The sequence below is a fragment of the Drosophila obscura genome, unplaced genomic scaffold (genome assembly GCF_018151105.1).
Source record: "Drosophila obscura isolate BZ-5 IFL unplaced genomic scaffold, ASM1815110v1 contig_185, whole genome shotgun sequence".
NCBI lineage: Eukaryota > Metazoa > Arthropoda > Insecta > Diptera > Drosophilidae > Drosophila > Drosophila obscura.
Genome location: NW_024542773.1, coordinates 592,873 through 615,934, shown reverse-complemented (window position 1 = coordinate 615,934; position 23,062 = coordinate 592,873). Strand labels below are relative to the sequence as shown.

Here is a 23,062-nt window from a genome sequence, read left to right as displayed (position 1 = left end):
AAAAAAAAACACACACACACAAAAAGATATACATCTAGGATCTTTGGCAGACTTATTTTATTTCCGTTTGCTCGTGCAGGCTGCACACACGCCACAAGCGGAGACTTTTGGAAAGCTAAAAACTGTTTTTTTTTTTGTTCCTGTTTCAAAATTTTGTGCAAATTTCAAATCAATAATAAACCGTTTAATTGATAAATCCTTGGACAACGTGCACGGGACATTGTGGGAGCGAGGATTGGGACAGAGAGAGAGAACGAGAGCTGTGGTGCAGGACACAGGGCGACCTAGTCGCAAAACAGATCAACTTTCCCAGGTGAGTAATCGTACTTTGAAGATTAAGCAAACCTGATCAAACGGTCATTCGAAACGACAGAAAGAAACCCAGCGAATGATCGATCCATCAATTGATCGCTTGATAAGCTCCGTTCCCTGTGCCTTCGCCTTCAATCCCTGCTCGGTTTCCCGTGGCACACCTGGCACACACATACACACATAGAAACAAAGGGGCACGCACTCACACACACATTTAGGAACGATCGCACCCATGAGGCGGTTGTCGTGTTTGTCTTTGCTCTAGCTCTAATTTTAATTTAGCCAGAAAAAAAGGCTGGCAATGGAAAATTGGAAACAGAGGAGAAAAAAAAAACCCTAAGACTCTAACCCCTCAGACACAGAGACAGAGAGACAGAGACCCAGATCCAGATCAGGGCGGAAGGAGACCCACAAGAAAGGGGTGGTGCGTCGTCTAATACATTTAATTTGTTGCTGTTTTTTTTTTTTTTTTTTCTTTTCGATCACTGCTGCTGCTCTTGCTTACTCTCGCTGCTACCCCGAGCCGGGGCTAATTCTCCAGGCACAAGTCACACGGAGTGTGAGGCAGCGAGCAAGGAGCAGGAGCGGGGGGAGAGGCAGGAGAAAGATCGCATCATCTTTGGGTAGGAAGAATAATATTTTTTTTGCTCGCCTTTTGCCCCCCACCCTCCCGACTGCAGCTCTTGTTCTCGTGCAGTTCTGCTCTCGGCTTTTCAACCATGGGGTGACGTTTATGGATTACATGAAAACCCATTTCTCTAGACCTGTGTGCATGAATGTGTGTGTGCCCAGTGCTAGTGTGTGTGCATAGACAATGGCATGGATCTGGGATGGATCTTTTGAGTCGCCCTTTTTGGCTTGGCCGATTGCCGATTGCCGATTGCCGCTCTTTGCAAAATGGCATCATTATGCTGGGGCGTAATTGTTGCACGCAGACAAACACAGCCATCGAATATAGAATAGACCATGCGCACAGATACAGATACGCGCACAGGGAGCAGAGCAGGGCAGAGCAGAGCAGACCAGAGCAGCGCAGACCAGAGCAGCGCAGAGCAGGATCCTTGCCACAAGGACTCCCGACTCGCTCAATTTTATGGTTGGCAACCGCAGCGCTTTAAAAAAATCTGTTTGCAAATTAGCATAAGTTTAATTTCAATTTAAATGCAAACCTGAAATCGCAAAAGCGCGCAAGAACGAGGATCAATGAGGCTGACTGAGACCTGAAGGATAAAGCAAGGCGAAGCGGGTCCCTTCGCTGGACTCAGTGCGGAGTACGTGAAAAACTCGTTTGCCGCAAAAAAAAAAAAAAAAACAATTTGCAAAATTTCCTGCTTTGTTTGCTTCGATCGTTTGCGCTGCCTTCATTTAGTTGTTCCTTTGCCGTTTTCTTCCTTTTTTTTGTTTTTTTTTGCATCAAAATTGTCTGGAAGTTCCCAAAACACACACACAACAAAATAGCCAAGAAAGCAAGAAAGAAACCAGAATCCCCAGATCCCCTGTTGCACTGATCCCCTGTTTTGCTGCCAGCTGCCCATAAAACCAAGAAACCAAGAAACCATGCAACAGAAACCTCAACAATTTTCTGCCGCAAGGATCTAGAAAATGATGAGCAGCGCGGGGCCAGGGCTGACCATCCATTGTACAGATAAAGCTCCTACGAGCATACCTTCTGAGTTGCATAAGCCAGAGGAGATAGATCTTTCTAGCATTCCAGTGCCTGCGCTAACCGTTCTCTCTTTTCCGTTCCTTTCCGCCCCACAGCAGGGACATGCCAACCATGACACGAATGCATCGGCACTCCAGCTCCAATGCCGTGGTGGAGGAGACGCGCGGCCGCCGGCGCGACATTGGGGGCGAGGGCGAGGCCAACAAGGAGAACTATGGCGTGCACTTCATGAGCAGCCCCTTCGGCAACGCCAGCCTGATCGCCCTGCAGGACTTGAGCAATGTGCACGGCAAGAGTCCGCAGCGGCGCAGCTTCAGCGAGGGCAGTGGACCGCGTCAGGCCACGCCGCAGCTGGCGGCTCTCCGCTGCCTGCCCCGAGCTCCAGTGGCCCCACTGGGTGCTGCTGGCCACGGCGCCGTCGCTGTGGGATTGGGTGTGCCTGTGCTGGAAGACTCGCAATTGTCGTCCTCGCGGATGGGCGACACCACGCTGGATCGCATGCTGGACGCCATCATCGAGTCGGCGCGCAAGGAGGTGCGCTGCAAGCACACAACAGGAGCAGCAGCCGCAGCTGCCACCACAGCTGCCAGCACAGTGCTGGCCGATTGCGGGGAGTGGAGCGAGAGCAGCGTCCACGAGATGGAGGTGCGCACCCCCACCCACTTGAAGCGGCAGCGGGTGGTGCGGCGCAAGAATCCCCACAAGACAGCCACCACAGCCACCAGAGACGGGCAGAGCCGGAGTCGCAGAAAGAGCCGGAGCCGGAGCGGGAGCCAGAGCAAGAGCCAGAGCAGGAGCAGGAGGCAGAGCGCGACGCCAGTCCAAATGGAGCATGTGCCCAGCACCAAGCGCTGCCTCAGCTTCTCCAGCTCCACGTCCAGCGACCTGGACGACGATGAGCAGCTGGCCAAGCGCAGCTCGATGGCCTCCACCACATCATCGAACCACTCCAGCGCTGCTGGCACTGCCGACAGCCAGCGGGGCAGCATAGACCTGAGCATCGTCTACGATGCCAAGCAGCGCAAACTGAATGTACACGGTGAGTCCCAAGGCGCATCGCACCAAGGCGGTAGGTCCCAGTCAGAGAGCGCACTGTACCTGTGCCTGTACCTGTACCTTAAGATGGTCTCGTAATGCTAATCGAATACGGAAATACGTCTACTCATCAGCTAACTGGAGTCTCTTTTCTCTATGCCCTTTGCAGTCATTCGGTGTCGTGATTTGCAGCGTTCTCATGGGACGGGCACCATTTATGCCTACGTCAAGGTGGCTCTGGCCCCCCCCAGCCAGTGCAGCCAGCCATGAACTCTGGCTTCCAGCGCACCGCTGTCCATCGCCACTCGAGCCGGCCGTACTTCGATCAGCGCTTCAGCTTCCCCATTCCGGAGGAGCAGTCCAATCAGCAGCTACAGCTGGCCGTGTGGCATCGGGATCGCCATTTAAAGTGAGTACGAGTAAGGTCACAAAAAACACACAGTTTGTCTGCCTATTTCCACGCCCCGTACCCCATTCCCCATACCCCATACACAATCCTAAATGATTCGCCCCAGCTCCTGCAGGACTACTGAGTCAATTTCATCTTGAGCCATGTCATTCACCCCCAATTGCAGAGTGGTGGGGTGGGGGTTGGTGGGTTGAAGTGGCTGAGTGCTGAGCACTTGGAGCAGGCAAAAGGCTAAGGTCTGGCGTCTGGTTAATTGTAGCGTTTTTCTCTGGCCTCGTGGAACTTATAGCGCCTGGTGCATTTCCTGCACATAAACCAACTAACCAACCAAACAACCAACCAACCAACCCCGAGGGCCATATACGAGTATGTTCCATCTCCGTCCACCGTACACCTTCCACCTTCCACTGCCATCTGGCATCCACATTCCACATTCCACATCCAGGTCATGCGCAGTGGTGTCTGAAGCCTGAAAGCAGCGCTTTTCCAGCGTAGCTTTCGACTACAATTTCTGGGCTGACCTGCGCCGCGGCCCGCCGCCAGTGCTCCAGCTCTCCAGTTCTCCAGTTCTCAGTTGGAGTGCCAAGCTCGCGCGACGCTAAACAGAAGCACCGTGCCAAACAGGGCCCAGCACAGAGAATCGCGGATAAGCACCGAGAAACGGCACCGAGAAACGGCCTGGCAACGCTCGACCTCCCACCAAACGTAGCGAATGTGCTAAAAAGTGTGTGACATCTTCTGCCTCTGGCGCCTGATAATTGCCTGCAGAGAGAGTGTATTTCATATTTATTTTAATTATTTTTGTTCGAGTTGATAGAAGATTCTGTTCGACATCCCATCCGGTGTGCAGTGTCAGTGTCAGTGTCCGCGTCCAGCCCTCCCCTCTGGGGGCAGGCAACACCAAATTATATAACTGTATGAGTGAGGGCCGCCGCATGGAAAGTGTAGCATAATTTTGGGCATGCTGCTAATCTAATGCGAACAGGAAGTGGCTCTCGCTGTGAGTGTGTGCGTGCGTGTGCGTGTGTGTGTGTGTGCGTAAGCTTAGCAGGAAGTATGACAGACTCGAAACGTGCACGGAGCAAATTCAATTGAAATTCAAGGACAAGGACTCTCATTCACCACGAGAGCAGAGCGCCACTTGACCAGCTCTACAGCTCTTTCTTGAGTGGGTTCTGTGAGTGTGAGTGGGGCACTCCAACGGGTAACTGGTTGCCATTTGATGCCAGATCGATTTGGTTAGCGATTATGCAATGGTCACCGCCATCGTCAGCCCACATTACACACGCTAGCTGGCCACAGAGTCCAAATCCTTTCGCTGACGGACAAGTAATTGAGCTGGCCAACTAACTAAATGGACACCAGGGAATGTCAGCCAGCTGCCATTCCCATTCCCACGTGTCTCTCTCTTCTCTCTCTCTCTCTGGCTCTCTCTCTCTCTCTCTGTGTCGTTCTGTGCTGTCGTCTCTCTATGGCATAGAGTCTCGCTTCTATTTGTTATGCATGCATAATGTAGCACGCACAGAAACACACACAGCACACACATCGACACATCGTAGCAGCACAGGGGAGAGGGGCTAAATGTAAATGTGTAAATTGTGAAAATAGTTGGGCCAAAGGACTCGTTTTCGAGCGCTTTAAGTCAATTTACAAAAACGACTGACGGCTGAATTATTCATTGCCTGCTTTTCGGCTCAGCCTTCCTTTCTTCCTTCCTTCCTTTCTACCTTTCTACCTTTTGCAGTTCTGTTTCTGCCACTGCCACTGGCTCTGTCTCTGTCTCTGCCGCTGCTTCGCATTACATTTTTAATGGCATGCCCCCATTTCGGCCACTCTTGAGTGGGCGGTCCTTGCCTTGCAGACAATCGCGATTGCAATCGCAACAGCAAAGAGCCCCCCATCCCCACCAGCACCACCACCACGCCACAAACAACAGAAAAACTTCACTCTACTCGTACTTTGTGTGCTGCCACACACCAACCAGCCACGAAAATCAATAAAAGTGACCCAAATACGCGCGCCAACTTCAGCCCGAGTGGCCAGTGGAAGAAGAGGCAGAGCTAGGAGCTACAGCTGGAGCTAGGAGCTACAGCTAGAGCTAGAGCTAGGAGCCACAGCTAGAGCAGGAGCTAGCGCAAAAGTACCATAGATAAAGCCTCAAGCCATTGGCCACCCTCTGGTCCCATGGCACCACGCAACCACCCATCAAAATTGGCCGGGCAAAGCGCATTTCCGGGCCGTGCACACACACGGCGTGTACGGCCGCACGGGCATGTGGAATGTGGAAGAGAATGTGACGCCAGCTTAGGGCCACTAATTGATTTATGTCACGTACGATGGCCGCTGTCTTCCACAAGGCACAGCAGTGGGGGGGCACTGGTAGGGTTTGTAAGGTGAAGCCAGAGCGGAAGCGGAAGCAAGAAGATTGCCCGACCAGACCATACCAGACCCAAACATACCAGACCCTGCAATCAACGGCTTATAAATAAACCATTGAAATGTCAGTGCAACGTGACGCAAAGTGTCCAAAATTGGTATTATACAATCAAGGGGGTTCGGGGCTTCACCCTTGCCTTACATTTGCGGGGTAGATCCATTCTCACAATGAAATGTGCTGAGGGTGAGGGCCTCCAATTTACATCAATCAGTATGTGAGGGTTGCCAAAATATTTACTACAGCTAGATCCCGCACAATCGAAGGGTTTTGAATATCTTTGATTGGGTAGCTCAATCCAGGGCAAAGGAAAAAGCTTTCCAGTTCTTGGTAAATCCACTTGAGATCTGTTCTTGCGTTTGATGTTTCCCTTTACCTTATTGGTGGATGGTCTGAAAGCCAGTTAAGTCTGGAGATTAGGGCTTATCCCTTCCAGTGTAAAAATAATTGATAATCTAATTGTTCGTTTAGTTCCCTTCACCACCCATCCACCCACCTGCTCTTATTATCCACATATCAACCCTCTAAAGCCCATGCTAAATATATATCCTCACTCATTTTACCCCCAGACGCAGCGAGTTCCTGGGCAGCAGCACCTTCCCGCTGAGCGAGCTTCTGGCGGAGAGCCACAGCGTGACCGGATCCTACAAGTTGCAGTCACAGTCACAGTCGCAGGCGCAGGCATGCCTTAGTAGCTGTCGCAGCAGCAGCAGCCGGAGCAGCAGGAGTAGCAGCAGCCAGAGCACTACCACAGCCAACTCCAGGAGCAGCAATCAGGAAGAGCAGGAGCAGGAGCAGGAGAAGCAGCAATCACTGGCAGAAGCATCCGCATCCGATATGGCCACCACCACAGCAACAGCAACAGCCACACCACAGAAGTCGTCGGCAGCAGCGGCTGCGGCGGCAGCTGCCGCCATGAACCTGGACGAGGTCATCAGCATCAGCATCGACAGCATGGCCGGCACCACGACGGTGGGCAGGGAGGATTGCCTGCTGCAGTCGCAGCAGCCGATGAAGCTCAGCAAGAAGGCCCTCCATCAGCGGGACGCGGACGAGAATCTCTTTCTGCGCTTCCTCGAGCTGGATCCGCCCGCCGATGGCAATGCGAACAGCACCACAAACGCCACCGGCAACAGCACGGCGAGTGGGGCAGGAGGCGCAGCACCAAGCGGTGCGGGTGGGGGTGGGGCGATCGCCAGTGTCATCTGCAATGTTAATGCCAATGTGAGCAATGCCAACCACCTGAACGGAGCCAGCGGCGGCGGCAGGCGCCAGTCGACCATGGCCAGCGGCGGCAGTGGGGGAAGCGCCGGCAGTGGACACCGCCCGATGGGACGCACCCCCTTCACGATGACCCGGCGACTGACGCGAACGGAGGAGCGGGGATTCGGCTTCTCGATTGTGTGGACGCACCCGCCGCGCGTCGAGAAGGTGGAGGCGGGAATGTCGGCGGACCGGTGCGGCATCCTGCCCGGCGACTATGTGATCTTCGTGGACAAGCACAATGTGGTCACGATGCCCGAGGCTGATGTTCTGAATTTGATACGATCGCAGGGCTCGTCCTTGACGTTGGAGATATTCAGAAGGTCAGGCGCGGGCGCCACAATGGCCATGGACTCGGCCATCACCACGGTCACAGTTGCCGCCACGTCCCTGTCCACATCAACGGGCACCGGAACCGGAACCGGAACGGGCACTGGAACGGGCATGGCCATGGCAACGGGAATAGGCATGGGAGCAGGTCTTTCCCTGGCCCTGGGCAACTCCAACTCCAATGTCAACGCCATCACACAGCAGCAGCAGTCCCGCCAGCAGCTGGTCCTGGGCCTGGAGCGTGAGGAGCTCACCACCTCGACGACGACGAACATGATGAGCCTTCAGCGGACGGGCAGCTCGAGACCAGCCAGGCCACAGGCACAGCTGAGCAACAACTATTCGCGTCCGGCCACCGCCTGCTCCGGCACCACCTCCTCCATTGAGGCCGCCAAGCGGCGGCTCCATCTGCCGCAGGTCACCTTCAGCAAGGAGGTAGGCAAGGGCGTTTTGGTCTAACCCGAATCCCATTCCGCCCTCCAATCCCCCCCCCAGCCCACAATCACTCACTCACCAATCTCCAATCCCAGGGGGATTTCGAAATATTTTTATTTCGTGTGTTTTTCCTTTATCATTCGTTTTCTTTTTTTTTTGCTATTTGTACATACTTGCAGACCGATTATCGTTTAGTTTTAGAGCTTAAGCAATCGCCATGCTGGCTGTCATTACTTACTATTATTAATCAACATTTTTTTTCGCCCAACGCACCAACCCCCCAACCCCCCACCCAGCCAACCCGTCATTAGGAAGCCCTGAATCGTATTCCCCATTGCGACCAAAACAAAAACAAAAAAACGCTTGACAATAAACATTTTTTTTCGACATTTTATTTGTGTGTTTGTCTTATGTTATATTAATTTGTATTATTACACGGAGGGGAGCGATATAAAAGGGGGTTTACATCGTTCTCTCCAATGTGTTATTGTGTGGTTTTTTTTTTTGCTTGCCCTTCATTTATTTATCCCCATTTTATCACTACTATCTAGCGCGTATTTCATACGTACAGACATGCATCATTGTCCGTCATGTCAAATGGCTGATTAGACTACACAAAAGAGTCCATAAATGACATGGCAGAAGAATATTTGTAGCCCCCATGACACTCAAACACCGTCCACAGCAAGACATGCGCCGCATAAAGAAGAGTATCGAGCAGTCTTCCAGCTAAGTGAAGCATGTACCGATTAGGCACTTTAGTTTCGATTACAATCGATGAGAATGGCATCGATTTTAATCGAAAAAAATAAGGGATGTACCGCTCAGATATCCATACATTTCAAGACCCTACAGATCTTCCAACACTCTCACTGCCTGAATCACCTTTCTGTATCTCTCTCTCTCTGAGCCACAACTCTAACCTACACTCTCTCTTCCTCTCTCTCTCTCTGTCTTCATGGCTAGTCGATTGTGCCGATAACGGACAATCGACGTCGCTTCCTGCTGCAGCTGATTAGCCGGGAACAGAACTTCACGGCAGCCCTGCACTTCGGGGTGGATCGGTTTGTGCAGCCGCTGCTGGAGCGAAAGGATCTGATATCGCCGAACGATCACCGGACGCTGTTCCAGAACATCGACGAGCTGCTGCGCATCGCCGAGGACATACTGGAGCAGCTGTGCAGCGGCGACCAGCACCAGCAGGAGCAGGAGCCGCAGATGAACTTCGCCTCGCGGGTGTACCTGTCCAAGACGACGGCCATCTGTGCGGCCTACAAGAAGTACTGCAACGGCATCAAGCGGGCCGACTGTGTGCTGGTGAACAAGTCGCGGCAGACGGGCTCCGAGTTCATAGCCTTCATCACGGAGCCGGTGGTGCCGCGCAAGCGGCCGGATCTCACCATGTTCATCCACCGTCCGCTGCAGCACTTCCGCGAGATCCTCAAGCTGATGCAGCTGCTGGCCAGCAACTGCCACGTGGACACCGAGGAGCATAAGAACTTCAGCAGCGTGATTGGGGAGCTGCAGGCGGCCTACCGCGAGATCACCGTCAGCAGCGGCCTCATGGAGCCCCTCGGCGAGGGCCGGCCCCTGCTCACGCTCCAGGACCTGGAGTCGCGCATGGTCTTCACCAAGTGCAAGCCCTTCACGCTGGCCGTGCAGGGCCGCCAGTGGATCTTCGGCGGCGATCTGTCCCGCGTCGAGGGCCGCTCCATCAAGCCCTACTGGACGCTGCTCTTCAGCGACATCATCGTCTTCGCCAAGGTCAGCCGCGACCGGGTGCTCTTCATCACCGAGGAGCCCGTGCCCATAGCCAATGTGGTCGACTCCTGTTTCCACATGCGCAAGAAGAGTGAGTAGCGGGCGGGAGCGTGCTCCCCCCTGGCATTCTCCAGTTCCCGTTTGACTTATTGCACTTCGTATTCGTTTTCCCCTGCGCAGCCACCGAATTCCGTCTGACTGTCGACCCCAATGGCCGGCTAGCCGAGAGCCCCACGGGCTACTGTGCCCCCGATCTCAGCCGGACACCCAGGCGGGGCGCACGCCGCAAGAGCCTCATCCTGCGCGCCCCCTCCCTGGAGCTGAAGGCCGTCTGGCAGAACCTGCTGCAGCGCCAAATGTATGCTATCCGCCCCCGCGCTCCTCTCGCTCTTCTGCAGCCCTTCTCACGGCCTTTTCCATGCAGATTTCTGGTGAATGCGGCCCTCGGCTCGACGCCCCTGTCCAGCCCCCTGGACTCGCCGGATGTGCTGAACACGCTGGTGCCGCTGAGTGACATTGGCATGACCTCCGCCTCGATGGCCTCGATGAAGCTGCCATCGCTGGACAGCATCAACCTCAAGCAGCAGAAACAGCAGGTGCGTCTCTTTCGTAGCAAGCGCCTGGACAGCGGCGATTCCTACGAGAATCTGCAGCGGCTGGCCAGCGCCGTGCGGCACAGCTGCGCCACCAGCACCACCGCCAGCGCCACAACCAGTGCCTGCGCTGCCACCCAGACGCCGCTGCACTCCCACTCCCACTCGCAGTCGCAGTCGCAGCTGTGCTCCGCCTCGCTGCCCTCGCGCACCACGTCGCCAGCCCGCCTGCCACACGGTCAGGGTCAGGGCCATGGCCACTCGAATGGCTCCTGTGGGGGCTCTGTGCCCAATGGTGTGGGCACCACGGCAGCGGGGGTGCTGGTGGGCGGCGGTGGGCCGGGCGACAGCTCGCTGCGGCGCTTCAACACGAACAGCTCATGCCTGAGCAGCAGCGGCAGCCTGACGGGCCACACCCACACCCAGACCTCGGCCCCATCCCTGTCCCTGCCCAGCGCCAGCTGTAAGTGTCTCACGGCCATTCCGGAGGCCAGCAGCGAGCCCCTGCCCCCTTCTATGCCTGTGCCTGCGCCTGTGCCTGTGCCTCAGTCGGTGGCCCCCTCGCACAAGCTACTCGAGTTCAGCCTGAGCTCGGTGGGGCGCTCGTTCATCGACGAGGCGGCCAATGTGGGCATCGGGCAGGTGTCCCTGACCACCCCTGAGACGCCCACGCCCAACATTTCGCCCAGCTCGCAGCCGTGCAACTCGGACGCCTTCTCCAATGACTTTGTGCCACCGGCGGGCGGGCGGGCAGGCAACATACCGCTGGCCGAGTTCGGGGGCTCGTGGGATCTGCTGGAGCTGGACCTGCAGCTGCACGAGGTCAATCTGGATCCGTGCTACGACACGGATGTGGAGGAGTGCATCTTCCTGGGTGAGGGGAGAGCGGGCAGCGATGGCCAGGACCATGCCGACGGGGACAATGACGAGGACAGCGACGATGACAGCGTGGTGGTGGACGATGATCCCTTCGGCATGCTGCCCACCAAGCCCACGCCACCGGACTCCCTGGATCTGTGATTTGACTTTTGGCTACAGACGGACGCCACTGCGACGACGGTGACGGTGACGGTACCGGCCGATGACGCTGACGATGACCCACGAGATGGGCTCCACGACGATCCCTTCCCGACCCTGCACAATCTTTGAATCGACGAGCTTAGACAAAACTACCACTGATTTACCCCCCAACCCCAAAACTCTCTGGCCCATTCGATCTCTCTCTCTGTCTCTCTCTCTCTCTTGCTACCTCATCGCTTGATCTGATCCCTCTTGATTGCTCTGCTTCTGCTTCTGGTGCTGCTTCTGGTGCTGCTTCTGGCACTGCTTCTGGTTTGGGCCAACTGCAACCTCCTCTCTGCTAGACTTGCTTTGCTTCACTCAATCAGCAATTGATTGGGTAGGATGTCATCCGACACAACCATCCAAACAATCACGTATCCCTGGAGTATTGTACATATGTGTGTAGCCTGTGCCCCAATAACATCTTCCCAACTTGCTCGCTTTGCGCACTGTATATATAGGTACATATATAGGTGCATATACCTGTACACTTGTTGCACCAATCCAGTTGACAACTAACCCCCCTTCCACCCCCCCCTTGTAATCGTGTTTGCTTCATCCAAGTCGATTCTGAATCGAGTGTAAATATCACTGGAAGTTGGACGAGTGCCGAAGAGGGTAGTTATCCACGATGATAACAATGTTGTATGTGTGTAATGTAGCACTTAATTCTTGCATAGTTACATACATATATACATATATATACCTTATATACCAACCTACTTAGAGTACATTTGTTAGAACATAGCCATACCATATAGCGATAGCTAGTCAAATATACAACTACCTAAAGGCGATGGCAGGAGCAAAAGAAACAAACAAACAAACAAACAAACAAAAGAAACCCCCCACAGACACTGGGGATGACATCCATACATATTTGTGTACTCGTATATTCCATTCCATACTCCTCTAATCGCTCCAATTCGTACTCTCGTAATATCCATTTTAATTGAAACTTTTCTGCCAATCCAACGAAGTGACGAAAAACGAAAAGGATACCCAAAGGAATTATTATATCTAATGTTAAAGAAATGCTTCCATTTTGTAGCCAAATCGAAACTCTTATTACTGTTATTGCTGTTGTTATATTCCATTAGCCTAGATCTAGTTCCACATCTGGATCGGAAACCACTCGTATGCTAAGTTTACCATTAGCCAAACAATTGTTGCCATTTCGATTAGATTCGATTCGATGCCCAATCCCCAGCCCACAATCCCGAAACCCCTACCCCTACCCCTAAGTTGCACTCGCAAAGCATTTCAAATTGTACAAACATCTTCCTTAGAAATTACATACATACATATAGTACATCCCACATGTATACTATGTAGTACCTAGCATAAACTTATGTCTATAGCTGTAATCGAACTTTGCTCAGTCGCGGGGCTCTTGGCTGGATGGCATCCCACACTCCACACACTCTGATCCATCTGTCGATGTCAATTATCAATGACAAGCACTTTGTTGCCTTTTTAAAGTAATCCCAATCCCAGTCCCACCCACATACATGTATGTATATCCCTTGTAGATATTCTAAATATCCAAACAATATTTATTTGTGGGCTCGCACAGTCCTAGTGGGGTGGGTAAAAAGGTTTTTTAAATAATTCCATATTCTATTCCACACACACTACCAACACTGTAAAGATAGTTTCTTCCTTGGTAAAAATTTTAAAGAGTTTTGCATGGAAATATTTTTAGCTTTTTACCCATCGATGGGCAACGCTGTGCGAGTTTTGTTGGGTGTCGAAGCTGTCCAGCCAGGACCTTTGGCGACTCTTAGCTAGTCTCTGGTCTAACCTATATACACGCAAACACACACACCACACACACACCTGTACATCTGTGGCAAGTTTTAACAGACTGTGGGGAGAGTACGTTATCAAGCATACGCCGCGTTGTCTTTTGCGGCTCGGTTTTTGGGTGTGCCTTGAGCAATAAGCAAAATATCTCTCTATACACCATACTTACACAAGTATACACAGTATATACAGTATATAAAGTATATATATATACATCTACATATATATATTCGTATTCATATTATGTAATCTGTGTATGTACCGTCTAGAAATTTTTGATTTAACGTTTTTTGCCACTTTACATAACACGAGAGGATATCGATATCGACTTCGACTTCATGCAGTTTGAGATTGAGATTGCGATGAGAAACGAGATGCATTCAAATAATAATAATAAAAAACAAAAATGATTCTTTGACTAAAAACGCTTGTGATGTTCTTTTTATTTCATTAAAACCAAAAACCAAAACAAAAAATTAAAAAAAAAAAAAAAAAACCAAAAAGAGTAAACCAAGTAGAAACCCACCGAGCACTCATTCAAAACGTTGCCCAATATCGCTCCGCATTTATCTAGAACCTGGTCAAATCCTGTGCTTACAATTAATTGGTCGTTCCAAAGCAAAAACCGAAGATCAGTTTCCCCCACAGGCAAAAAAACCAACCAAAAAAAAACATTTAATAAAAACTAAAAACAAAAAGAAAAAGAAAACACACAAAGCAGAAGAAACCAAAATTGATAAATTAAAAATTGTGATGGACTCAATTTTAGTTTTAAGTTCGAATCGCTTCTTCTAATTCTTCTCCAATTTCCTCCAACTTCAACTTAAATTTCCACCTCCAATCTTTAATCGCTTATTTGTTGTTGTCATTTGTACCTGTAACCTGTAACCTGTAACTGTACCATTAACTGTTTACCGTTACCGTTTTCTTGTAGCCGTTATTCGTGCTGTTTTGTATCCGCCATATTCGTTGTGTTCGTTTTGTGTTCGCCCTCAGAACCTTCCCACTCCCCTTAATAGAGTATCCAATTTTCAATTTCCAAGAGAGCAAAAGAGCAAGCGTTTTTAATCAAAGCAAATAAGGACAAAGAAAAGTTCACGGTTTCAATCGCATTATTATTTCCGTTCCGTTTTCTCCGTTGAATCGATCAAGGATCTCAGCCAAAGTCAAAGGCAAAAGCAAAAGCCAAACCAAAACCAAAAACTAACCTCAAAACTCAAAGCAAAGCAAAGCAAAAAGAGAAACAAAAACAAAGAAAAAGCAAAAGCAAATCCAAGCAAAAGCAAAAATGCATGAGAAAGAAACCCTCCTCCAACTTGGAAATTTCCAATGAGCCCATCACAAATTTTAATTTGCCAACCAACGTTCGGGCAGCATTCGGGCAGCGTTCGGGCAGCGGTGGTGGGTGGATTGGTGGATTGGTGGGGCAGTGGGTGGTGGTGTTCCTGAACATAGGCCAAGGTAAGACGCGCTCTACAGTCATTTACCTCCCCCACATTACTTTTTGCAGCAACGTCACAGCTCTCACGGCCATGTGTCGGGCCACACGGGGTCGGGTGCGGCTGCCTGCGCTGGCCACGCCCATGGACACACACACGGACATGCCGTGGAGCAGATCGAGCTGCTGATCGACGAAAAGTGCCGCATCCTAAACAAGACCGGCACGCCCAAGTCGAGCGCCCTGCACCTGGCCAACTGGATGAAGGGACAGCTGGACAAGCAGCAGCAGCAGGCGCGACTGGCGGCCATCGCACGCTCCCAGGAGAACATCACCGCCGAGGACGAGCAGCTGATCTTCAACAGCGACAGCGAACAGGACGAGCGCATCACATATTGGACGCGACAGCAGCTCGAGAAGCGCACCAAGGAGCTCAACCTGGCCAAGGAGAACGGCGTGCTGTCCGCCAAGCCCAACTTCGGTGGCAAGCGGCTCAGCGGCGTCGAGGAGCTCAGCATGAGCGCCGCCTCGGACATCTACTCGGAGGCGGAGGCGGCTGCTCACAGCCAGATCAGTCAGTCGCATAGCACCACATCGGACAGTCAGGTGAGAGCGCAGCTTAAAAGTATGCTACACCACTTTGTGCACATACGATCCACATGTACTCCACACATGTGAGCCACTCACAATCCACACACCTTTAATGCACTTCAACCACTCAAACCCTCTCAGTTCTAAGCAGAAAAGAACCATAAAATCCCTAGTAAACGCTAATCCCTGCTCTATCTTCCGCTTCATCTCTGCTGCTGCTGCTCCACCATCCATCGCTGCCATATTTAGATCACGGTACGCTCGAGCCCCATTGTGCTGGACAAGCTGGCCGTTTGCCGACACTGCCACAAGAATTGCCAGCAGAGCGGCGCGGGTGGCGGTGGTGCCGGTGGCGTCCATAACTCCAGTTCCACGCCCGTGCTCCTCTGCAACTCGCTCAAGGTGCAGCACAGCCAATCCTCACCGAATCGATGCTGCAAGCTGAACGGCATGGCTGGGGGATCGGGCACGGGCACCGGCACGGGAGCAGGCACCGGCACCGGCACCGGCACGAGCAGCGTGACCAGCATGTCCAGCAGCACCATCACGGGGGAGCTGTCCTCGAAGGTAGTCGCTAGCAGCAGTCGCCGGGAGACCGGCGACACGGAGAGCGACGTGGCCCAACTCATCACCGACGAACTGTCCCTCTCCCAATCAGAGGCCACGGACGAGAGCGTTGGGGCCATTCCCAACAGCAGCAGCAGCGCCGGAGACGGCTCCAAACTACGAATTTTAGAACCTCAACCAACGGCTGTGGCATCGGTGGCATCGGTGGCAGTGGTGACTCCACCTATGGCCAATGGCCATTGCTCTGGCGGCTCACCGAAACCGTTGCCACCACCACGACGCACTCGCATCGTGGCCCAGATGTGCCAAGAGCCGGCCCGGCCACGGGCAAACCAGCAGGTCAAGGCCATAGTGACGATCACGGAGACAGCGCGGATCATGCGCAGCAGCGAGCGCACAGCCCACTCCGTGGGATCGGGCGGATCGGGCTCGGTGTCGGGCTCGCCAGCCAAATACGCCGCCTGCCACTGCCGCTGCACACCTGAGGACTTCACGCACGCCCAACTGTCGCCGGACAAGATGGAGCACCAGACCTGCAAGCTGCTGGAGTCGCCCAAGCAGACAGCAACCACCACATGCACATCCACAGCAGCCGCAGCCGCAGCTGCAGCGACAGCGGCCCAGCGGCAGGAGGATGAGCAGCTGTCGCTGGTGCTGATTGGACTGGCCCAGTTTGCGCCGGCGGCCAAGCTGTGTGGGCAGCAGGAACGGGCTCCAGCATCACTCCTCCATCCCGCCACTGGGGATGATAGTTCCACCCCTACGATAGCCGTGGTGCCACCCACGCCCGATGCCGTGCTCACCAAGACGAGCACCCATGTGTGGGACAACAGCGGAGGAGCTGCTGGATCGGCTGGATCGGCTGGAGAAGGAGTGGCCACCACCAGCACGACCACCACCACAACGAAGCAGCCGCGGCAGGCGATCATTGAGAACATACCCGAGGACTCGTGCGACGAGTCGCCGCTGGACGAGGAACCTCCGTACAGGCCCATGACCAACGCCCTGAGGCGCTTTGGCACCATGTCCAGCCTGGAGAAGCTGCCCTCCGACGATCGCATGGACGAGGCCGACGAGCTGGACGACGACCTAGAGCCCTACACTTCGAATGGCCATGACGACAGCCCCCCCAACGATGACGATGATGATGATGATGATGATGGGGATGGGGATGAGGATGACGATGAGGATGCAGCCTCGGACAAGGCGCTGGCCCAGAACCTCAACGATTTGGTGGGCTGCTCCAGCTCGACTGGGGCCATGGTCAATGGGGATGTGCTGGCGAGTGGAGCCTGGACCAATCGAGCTGGGGCCTTTGTCTCCGACAAGATGTCCTTCTTCGAGGAGTCGCGTGCCTTCATCGACAAGTACTTGGGTCGCTGGAGCGCCGAAGATACCCAGGAGCAGCCCCAGCAGACAGCCACCTCCGAGACGGATGAGCAGATGGACGAGTGCACCTCGGGGGCAACCAGTGGCGAGGAGGTATGGGGCACGCCCACCAGTGGCGGGGACAACGAAGACAACGACATGCAGCTGATCAACTCGGAGAACACGCACTCGGTAAGAGGACATTCGGATCTCCTGACTCGGGACTCGAGCCTGATTGGGGTTCTCTCTCTTTCTCCTTTCAGTCACCCACCAAGTCGAGCACCTCGCTGAACGATGACGATGACACGGAGCTGATGATGGACGAGCTGCTGATGGCCCCACCGATGACGGCCAGCACCATACGGGGACTGCTGCCACGGTATGTAGGGGTGATGTGGCACATCCCACAGCCACCACGAGATACATATATTGTGGAGACATAAACATACACAGCTGGTAGAGCGACTAGACTAGACCCATAAGCAGCATAAGCCGCAGCCGTAGGCCAGACATAAACCCATCTATCTACTCGTGTACTCAATATATCGTATATAGCCCATATATAGCCAAAACTCTAGAGATAGTACCTCCATTAACCCTACTCTAACTAAGTAAACGAATTCTCTTCTTTTGTGTATTCCTTTGGACACTTTCTTTCGTAGCTTTTACAGGTGTTTTTACTTTCGGTTCCATTCGTTTCGCCCACACCCAAACAACACCCAACCACACCCACACACACAGCCACACCCACAGCCCGATTCGATTCGTATTTGTGTATCTACTCGTACATACTTACATCCAACCATCCAACCATCCATCTATCCAATTATTCATAGTTCGCTCTCTCACTCTCTCTCTCTCTAGTATTGCTCTCATTTTCGGGTTTAGCTTTAGACTACATATAGACATAGTCATAGTCATAGCCATAGCCAGATCGAAGATCGTGGATCGAGGACCAACGACCAACGGACACGAGAGGGCGGACTGTCTTTGTGTCTTTATGTAGTGATGTATCCTTGTATAGCCTTTTGATCGTATCTACCATCTACTATATACTATATTTCTACAATTAAGTTTGCTCTATTCAAAATTGATGCATCATGGACACACACACACACACACACACATACACATACATACATTTATATAGTATATATCGAAAACAAATCCAATCAACACATCGATCAAATATTGCTAAATTCAAATTGAAATTCGTTTACATACGCCATAACACACATCATACATACATACGTATTATCGAATCGTATCGTATCGTATCGAACCGTATATCGTAACCGTATATCGATACATGTCATGCTTAGACGTCGTCTTGAGCCCCTTTTCGAGGAGGAGACCGAGAGCGATGAAGAGAAAACCCAGCAGGACAGCGATGACATCAAAAAGGTGGGTCGTTATTACAGCAAATCCCAAAAAAAGCAAAAACAATAAAACCAAAACAAAACAAAACAGAAACAATAAGAAATAAACTCAAACTTTCGTTGCGATTCTGCTGCATGTCAACACTGGCGCACGCGGCGCAGTGGCATGCATGGCAGTGCCGTCCGTCATTGCCTGAAGCAACTGTACACCGCGAAACAATTGAGACAGAAGTCTTCGGTGCACCGAAGCGGCAATGCACTTGCAACTGCAACTGCAACTGCATATAGTAGCCTCACTTTGGAGCGATAATCTGCATACATAATCCCACCACCTGCATGTAGCCTAAGCCAACTATCAATTTAGCTATCTGTCAAAAACACTCAATGAACTTGAACTAACTTGAACTCACTTTGGTTTGTCTTTCTATTTTTTGTCTATACTTTCATTTTCATATGCCACCACACCATCAACTCCGACTGCAACTCGCTCAATCGCTCATCTACATCCATCGATAAACCCACCACCATCTCCGCACCATCATCAATCAAACAAACAATCGATCAATCGATTAATCAATCGATCAAACTAACAATCATATTTATCTGCATACTTGAACACATTTTATATTCAAACTCAAATTTGTTGTGTGTAAACTGTACTTTTTTTTTGCCTGCCGCAATTTCTCACTCTCTCTCGCTCGCTCTCTCTCTCTCTCTTTGAGCGCTATTTTCATGTATTTTTGTGTAACTTAATTAAACTTATTGTTATCGTATCGTATTGTTATCGCTATTGTTATCGCTATTGTTATCGCTATCGTTAACTGGCATTATGTGTACAATTTACTTCACACTTATACAAATACATATATACAAATAGAAAGTCGTAGTGAAATTAGTGAAGCTTTAGCCAATCCTGCAATACTGCGAGCTCATAACCATCAGACGCCTGGACGGGGACGACGACAGAGACGATGACAGCGATAACGATTGACGACCGCGCTCACCGCCAACCGATCACATCAAATTGAACTCCAATCCCCAATCCGATATATCGAAATTCCGTACCGCCAACGCACCGAACCGAATGCATCCAGCATATCCACTCAGAATCGACAACATCAACATCAACATCCACATCGACATCGACATCCACATCCAAGCGCAAACTGCAAGCAGGAAGCTCTATCCAAACCAGAATTGATTAGTTGAATTCTATTCCCAACAATTGGTAGGGGGAAGCAACGACAAATGGCCACTACCTAGAGGATTCAGCTGGAAGCTCAAGCGACGAGGCAGCCCCAGTGGTGCCGCATCGGCAGGAGGATCCGGAGGAGGAGCATCTGCATCAACAGCTGGAGCGGGAGAAGGAGCCAGAACCGGAGCAGGAGCAGCAGCAGCAGCAGGAGCATCTGGGGTATCCACAGCAGAGATTGCAACCGAGCCTGGGGTCACGTCCATTGCGCACTACCATGCTGCTGCCCACTACGGCCATAACCACGCAGATGGAACCGTCACCACCACCACCACCAGCACAGCGAGTGGCTGCACCGCCAGTGGTGGCCTTATCCTGCGAGTATCTGCTCGATCAGCGCCCCTCTATACGCTCGACACCCGCATCGCACACGACGAGGTCGTCCACGATGCCAGCTACGATCAGCGGGCCCGGGACAGGGACCGGGCCAGGGCCAGGGCCAGGTCCAGAGATAGGGAGCGAGAACTGCAGCACGATGCCATCATCTCGGCGGCCTCAGCCTCCGGCTGCAGCAGCGACAACGGGCAGGACGATGACGACGGCGAGTCCAGCTCACTTGTCGACTACTACAACAACCAGCAGCGGGAGCGGCACTACGAGCTGCGGAGGCAGAGCCAGCGGCAGGCCAGCGAGGTTTATACCACCGCCGCCGCCGCCGCGTCGCTTGCTGCTCACGCAGACCAATCTAAGCGCTGCACCACCCAAAACGGTAAGTCCCAGCCGTCCAGCTCCCCAATTTGTGCTCCCACTGACCCATTGGTGTGTCCGCAGGAGCCACCTCAAAGAAAATCTGGCGCTACTGCTGACAGTGGCTGCTCGGGGGCTGTCGGCGACGCCGCCAGCGCTTCGGACCCAATCGCTACCGGGTCAAGGACAATGCCAGCGGCGATTACCAGCAGCTCTGTGCTGCCGGCACCGTCCCAAAAACGGCCATCGCCAACGATAATCGAGACCTGCCTGCTGGGGGCACCCAGGCCCGCCTCAGCCACTTCATCAGCAACAGCCTCGAGGATACCAAAGCCGAGCCGGGCGAGTCCCACCCACCGTCAGAGCAGCCCGGCTATAGTGGCGGTGAAGGCGGAGTCGGAGGTGCAGGTGCAGGTGCAGGCGCAGGCGCAGCCACAGGCGGTAACGGAACCGGATGCAAGCGGAGCAGGTCAACGTTCGGCACACGCTGCCCCAGCGCCCCACGCTGGCTGCGGCCTAAGTCCAAGGCTGGAAATGCGGCTGGCCCTCAATCACGACATCCTAGGGGACGAGGACTTGATCTGCTACGAGCCTGGTCCAGATCTAACAACTATTCTGGGGTGAGTAGTGAGCTCTCATAGTCAATACTCTCTGCTGATTGCCATCGTCGTTGCAGGCACGACCTCTCCACATTTCATCGTCTGACGGGTCGCGATTTATTGAGTCGTTCAGCCACGAATCGGGTGCAGCCAAAAGAGGCTGTCATATCGTACTCTCAACAACGCAACTCAAAGATGGACACGCCGACGGTGAACCGTCGTCCTCGTCCGCTCTCGGCCTCCGTGCAGAGCAACCACAGCAGCAGCAGCCACGGCAGTCCACATACCGCTGGTTCAGCTCGTGCCGGCGGCGATACACGCAGCCAGCAGGCCAGTCCAGGACCATGGACCGCTTCTGGCTATGCGGGTCGAGCCGGCGCAGGGAGCGGAAGCGGCGCCGACAGCAGCACCGCCTGCAGCTCCAGCAGAGGCGCGAGCAAATTAGGCGATCTGGAAATCTTAGCGAGACGCGAGAAGATATACTGCATGTCTCAATCGAGGAGTGGCTGTCAAGTCAGGGAGACATCCACGACCTCCACAACGATGGTGGCAACGATGGCTACGATGGCTACGGGGCTGGGGATGGGGATGGGGAAGGGGAAGGGGACCACGACGGGCTCGGAGATGGCATCGAAACGCGACTCTTCCTTGCCCACCCAAGCAGTAGCAGCAGCTTCTCTGACGAGGACGATGAGTACTACTTCGATGGACGGAGCGGTAGCCACCAGTACCACAACAACAATGACTGAAGCATTCCTCGAAACGGAAGTGGGCAAGTCGAAGCGATTGTGAGTAGTCCTTGAATTTGAAATGAAGTGTGGACACCATAGACAAGTGTATAAAGCCACATCTTAACTCTCAAAGTTCTCTGGTTATTGCTAGCCTGGAGCGTGGTGACCTAGGGGGAGCCAAAACACACACAAATAATGTAGCCATAGGGTTACGGGTTCCTTTACGCAGGGCACTACGTTGCTACCTTGCACCTAAAGCCAAACGCACAAGCGAAAAGTGTAAAAGAGAATGCCGGAGAATGCAAAAACAAAACGAGCGGCAACGTTGTGCGCCTCTATTTTTATACCTGGTACTCAGTCAGCCCGATTTTAGGATATTTTATTTGTTTCCATAATCTATGTCCCCTTCCTTCCTCTCACACCAACACGCTGTTCTCCTCCTCCAGAAAGCGTGAGAGAGAATGAGTAGCTGCAGCGCTGCAGCGCTGGAAGGGTGTGGGTTAGTCAGTGATAATTAAATTCTCCATTCTGCCCATATTAATGATCTGATCTGAATCAGACTCAGCAGTCTGTTAGATATCGTCAATCTCTACGATGCTGTGGATGCCACAGATTTGTGCTTCCTTTGTGGCTGCGGTAGTGGGCGGGGTAAAATTTTTAAATGCACTTGCCACAGTTTGATACCACAGCAGTCAGGATACTAAATTTGGCTGCTTTAGCTCTTAGAGTCTCTGAAGCTTAGGCGCTCATCGGAACGGATCGACTCGGCTATTGATGCTGATCAAGTAAATATATATTTATATTTATGGGATCGGATATATCCCTAAACTCTACGAGTACCGGGTATAATAAGTACAGATGCCATCGCTGCTCGACTCGAGTCAAGAGTCGCTAAGGGTTTATTTTTTGTGCCCGCGGCTGCTATAGCCTATAGGCTGATGATCGTGTGAAATATTTAATGCTACATATTTGGTCTTATTCTGATTCACAGAATCAACTTTATTAAGCGTCGCAACTCTGAGATAACCGCTAGTAGCAGCAGCAGCACCCCCAACCACTCCGACGGAGCCCTTGGCGAGCAGCCCCAACCGAGCCAGACCCAGGCCCAGGCCCAGAGTCAGAGTCAGAGCAGCCTGCTGCCGCTGGGCACGTCTCAGGCAGCCGAAGCCGCGGAGATGGCACAAATGTCGCCGCGCAAGGATAACGTAAGCGCAGCCATTACTAGACCCACCGATCTATTGATAAGTTGACAATTTATGATTTATTTGATGTAGGACAAGCCATCTCTGAATCGCCGCCTGTGGAAGCAAATCACGAAACGCCGACGCACCAACTCCGTGTCCC

The 23,062-nt window shown here is 52.6% G+C and overlaps 2 protein-coding genes across 2 annotated transcripts; both read left to right on the top strand.

Moving 5' to 3' along the window:
• Nucleotides 1–249: 249 nt before the first annotated feature.
• Nucleotides 250–11,499, top strand: LOC121403789. The gene is given in 9 exon segments (XM_041592688.1): nt 250–313; nt 2,074–2,695; nt 2,756–3,017; nt 3,183–3,272; nt 3,275–3,422; nt 6,426–7,884; nt 8,851–9,736; nt 9,826–10,003; nt 10,070–11,499. Coding segments are annotated over 8 exon segments (4,827 nt in total). The 5' UTR covers nt 250–313; nt 2,074–2,080; the 3' UTR covers nt 11,259–11,499.
• A 2,899-nt stretch (nt 11,500–14,398) lies between these two features.
• Nucleotides 14,399–20,608, top strand: LOC111071657. Its single transcript, XM_041592737.1, has 8 exons — nt 14,399–14,527; nt 14,617–15,150; nt 15,385–17,262; nt 17,334–17,449; nt 17,733–17,741; nt 18,393–18,478; nt 19,682–20,410; nt 20,473–20,608. Exons 1-8 carry the CDS (start codon nt 14,399–14,401, stop codon nt 20,505–20,507), a joined length of 3,516 nt encoding a protein of 1,171 aa, XP_041448671.1. The 3' UTR covers nt 20,508–20,608.
• Nucleotides 20,609–23,062: the final 2,454 nt, after the last annotated feature.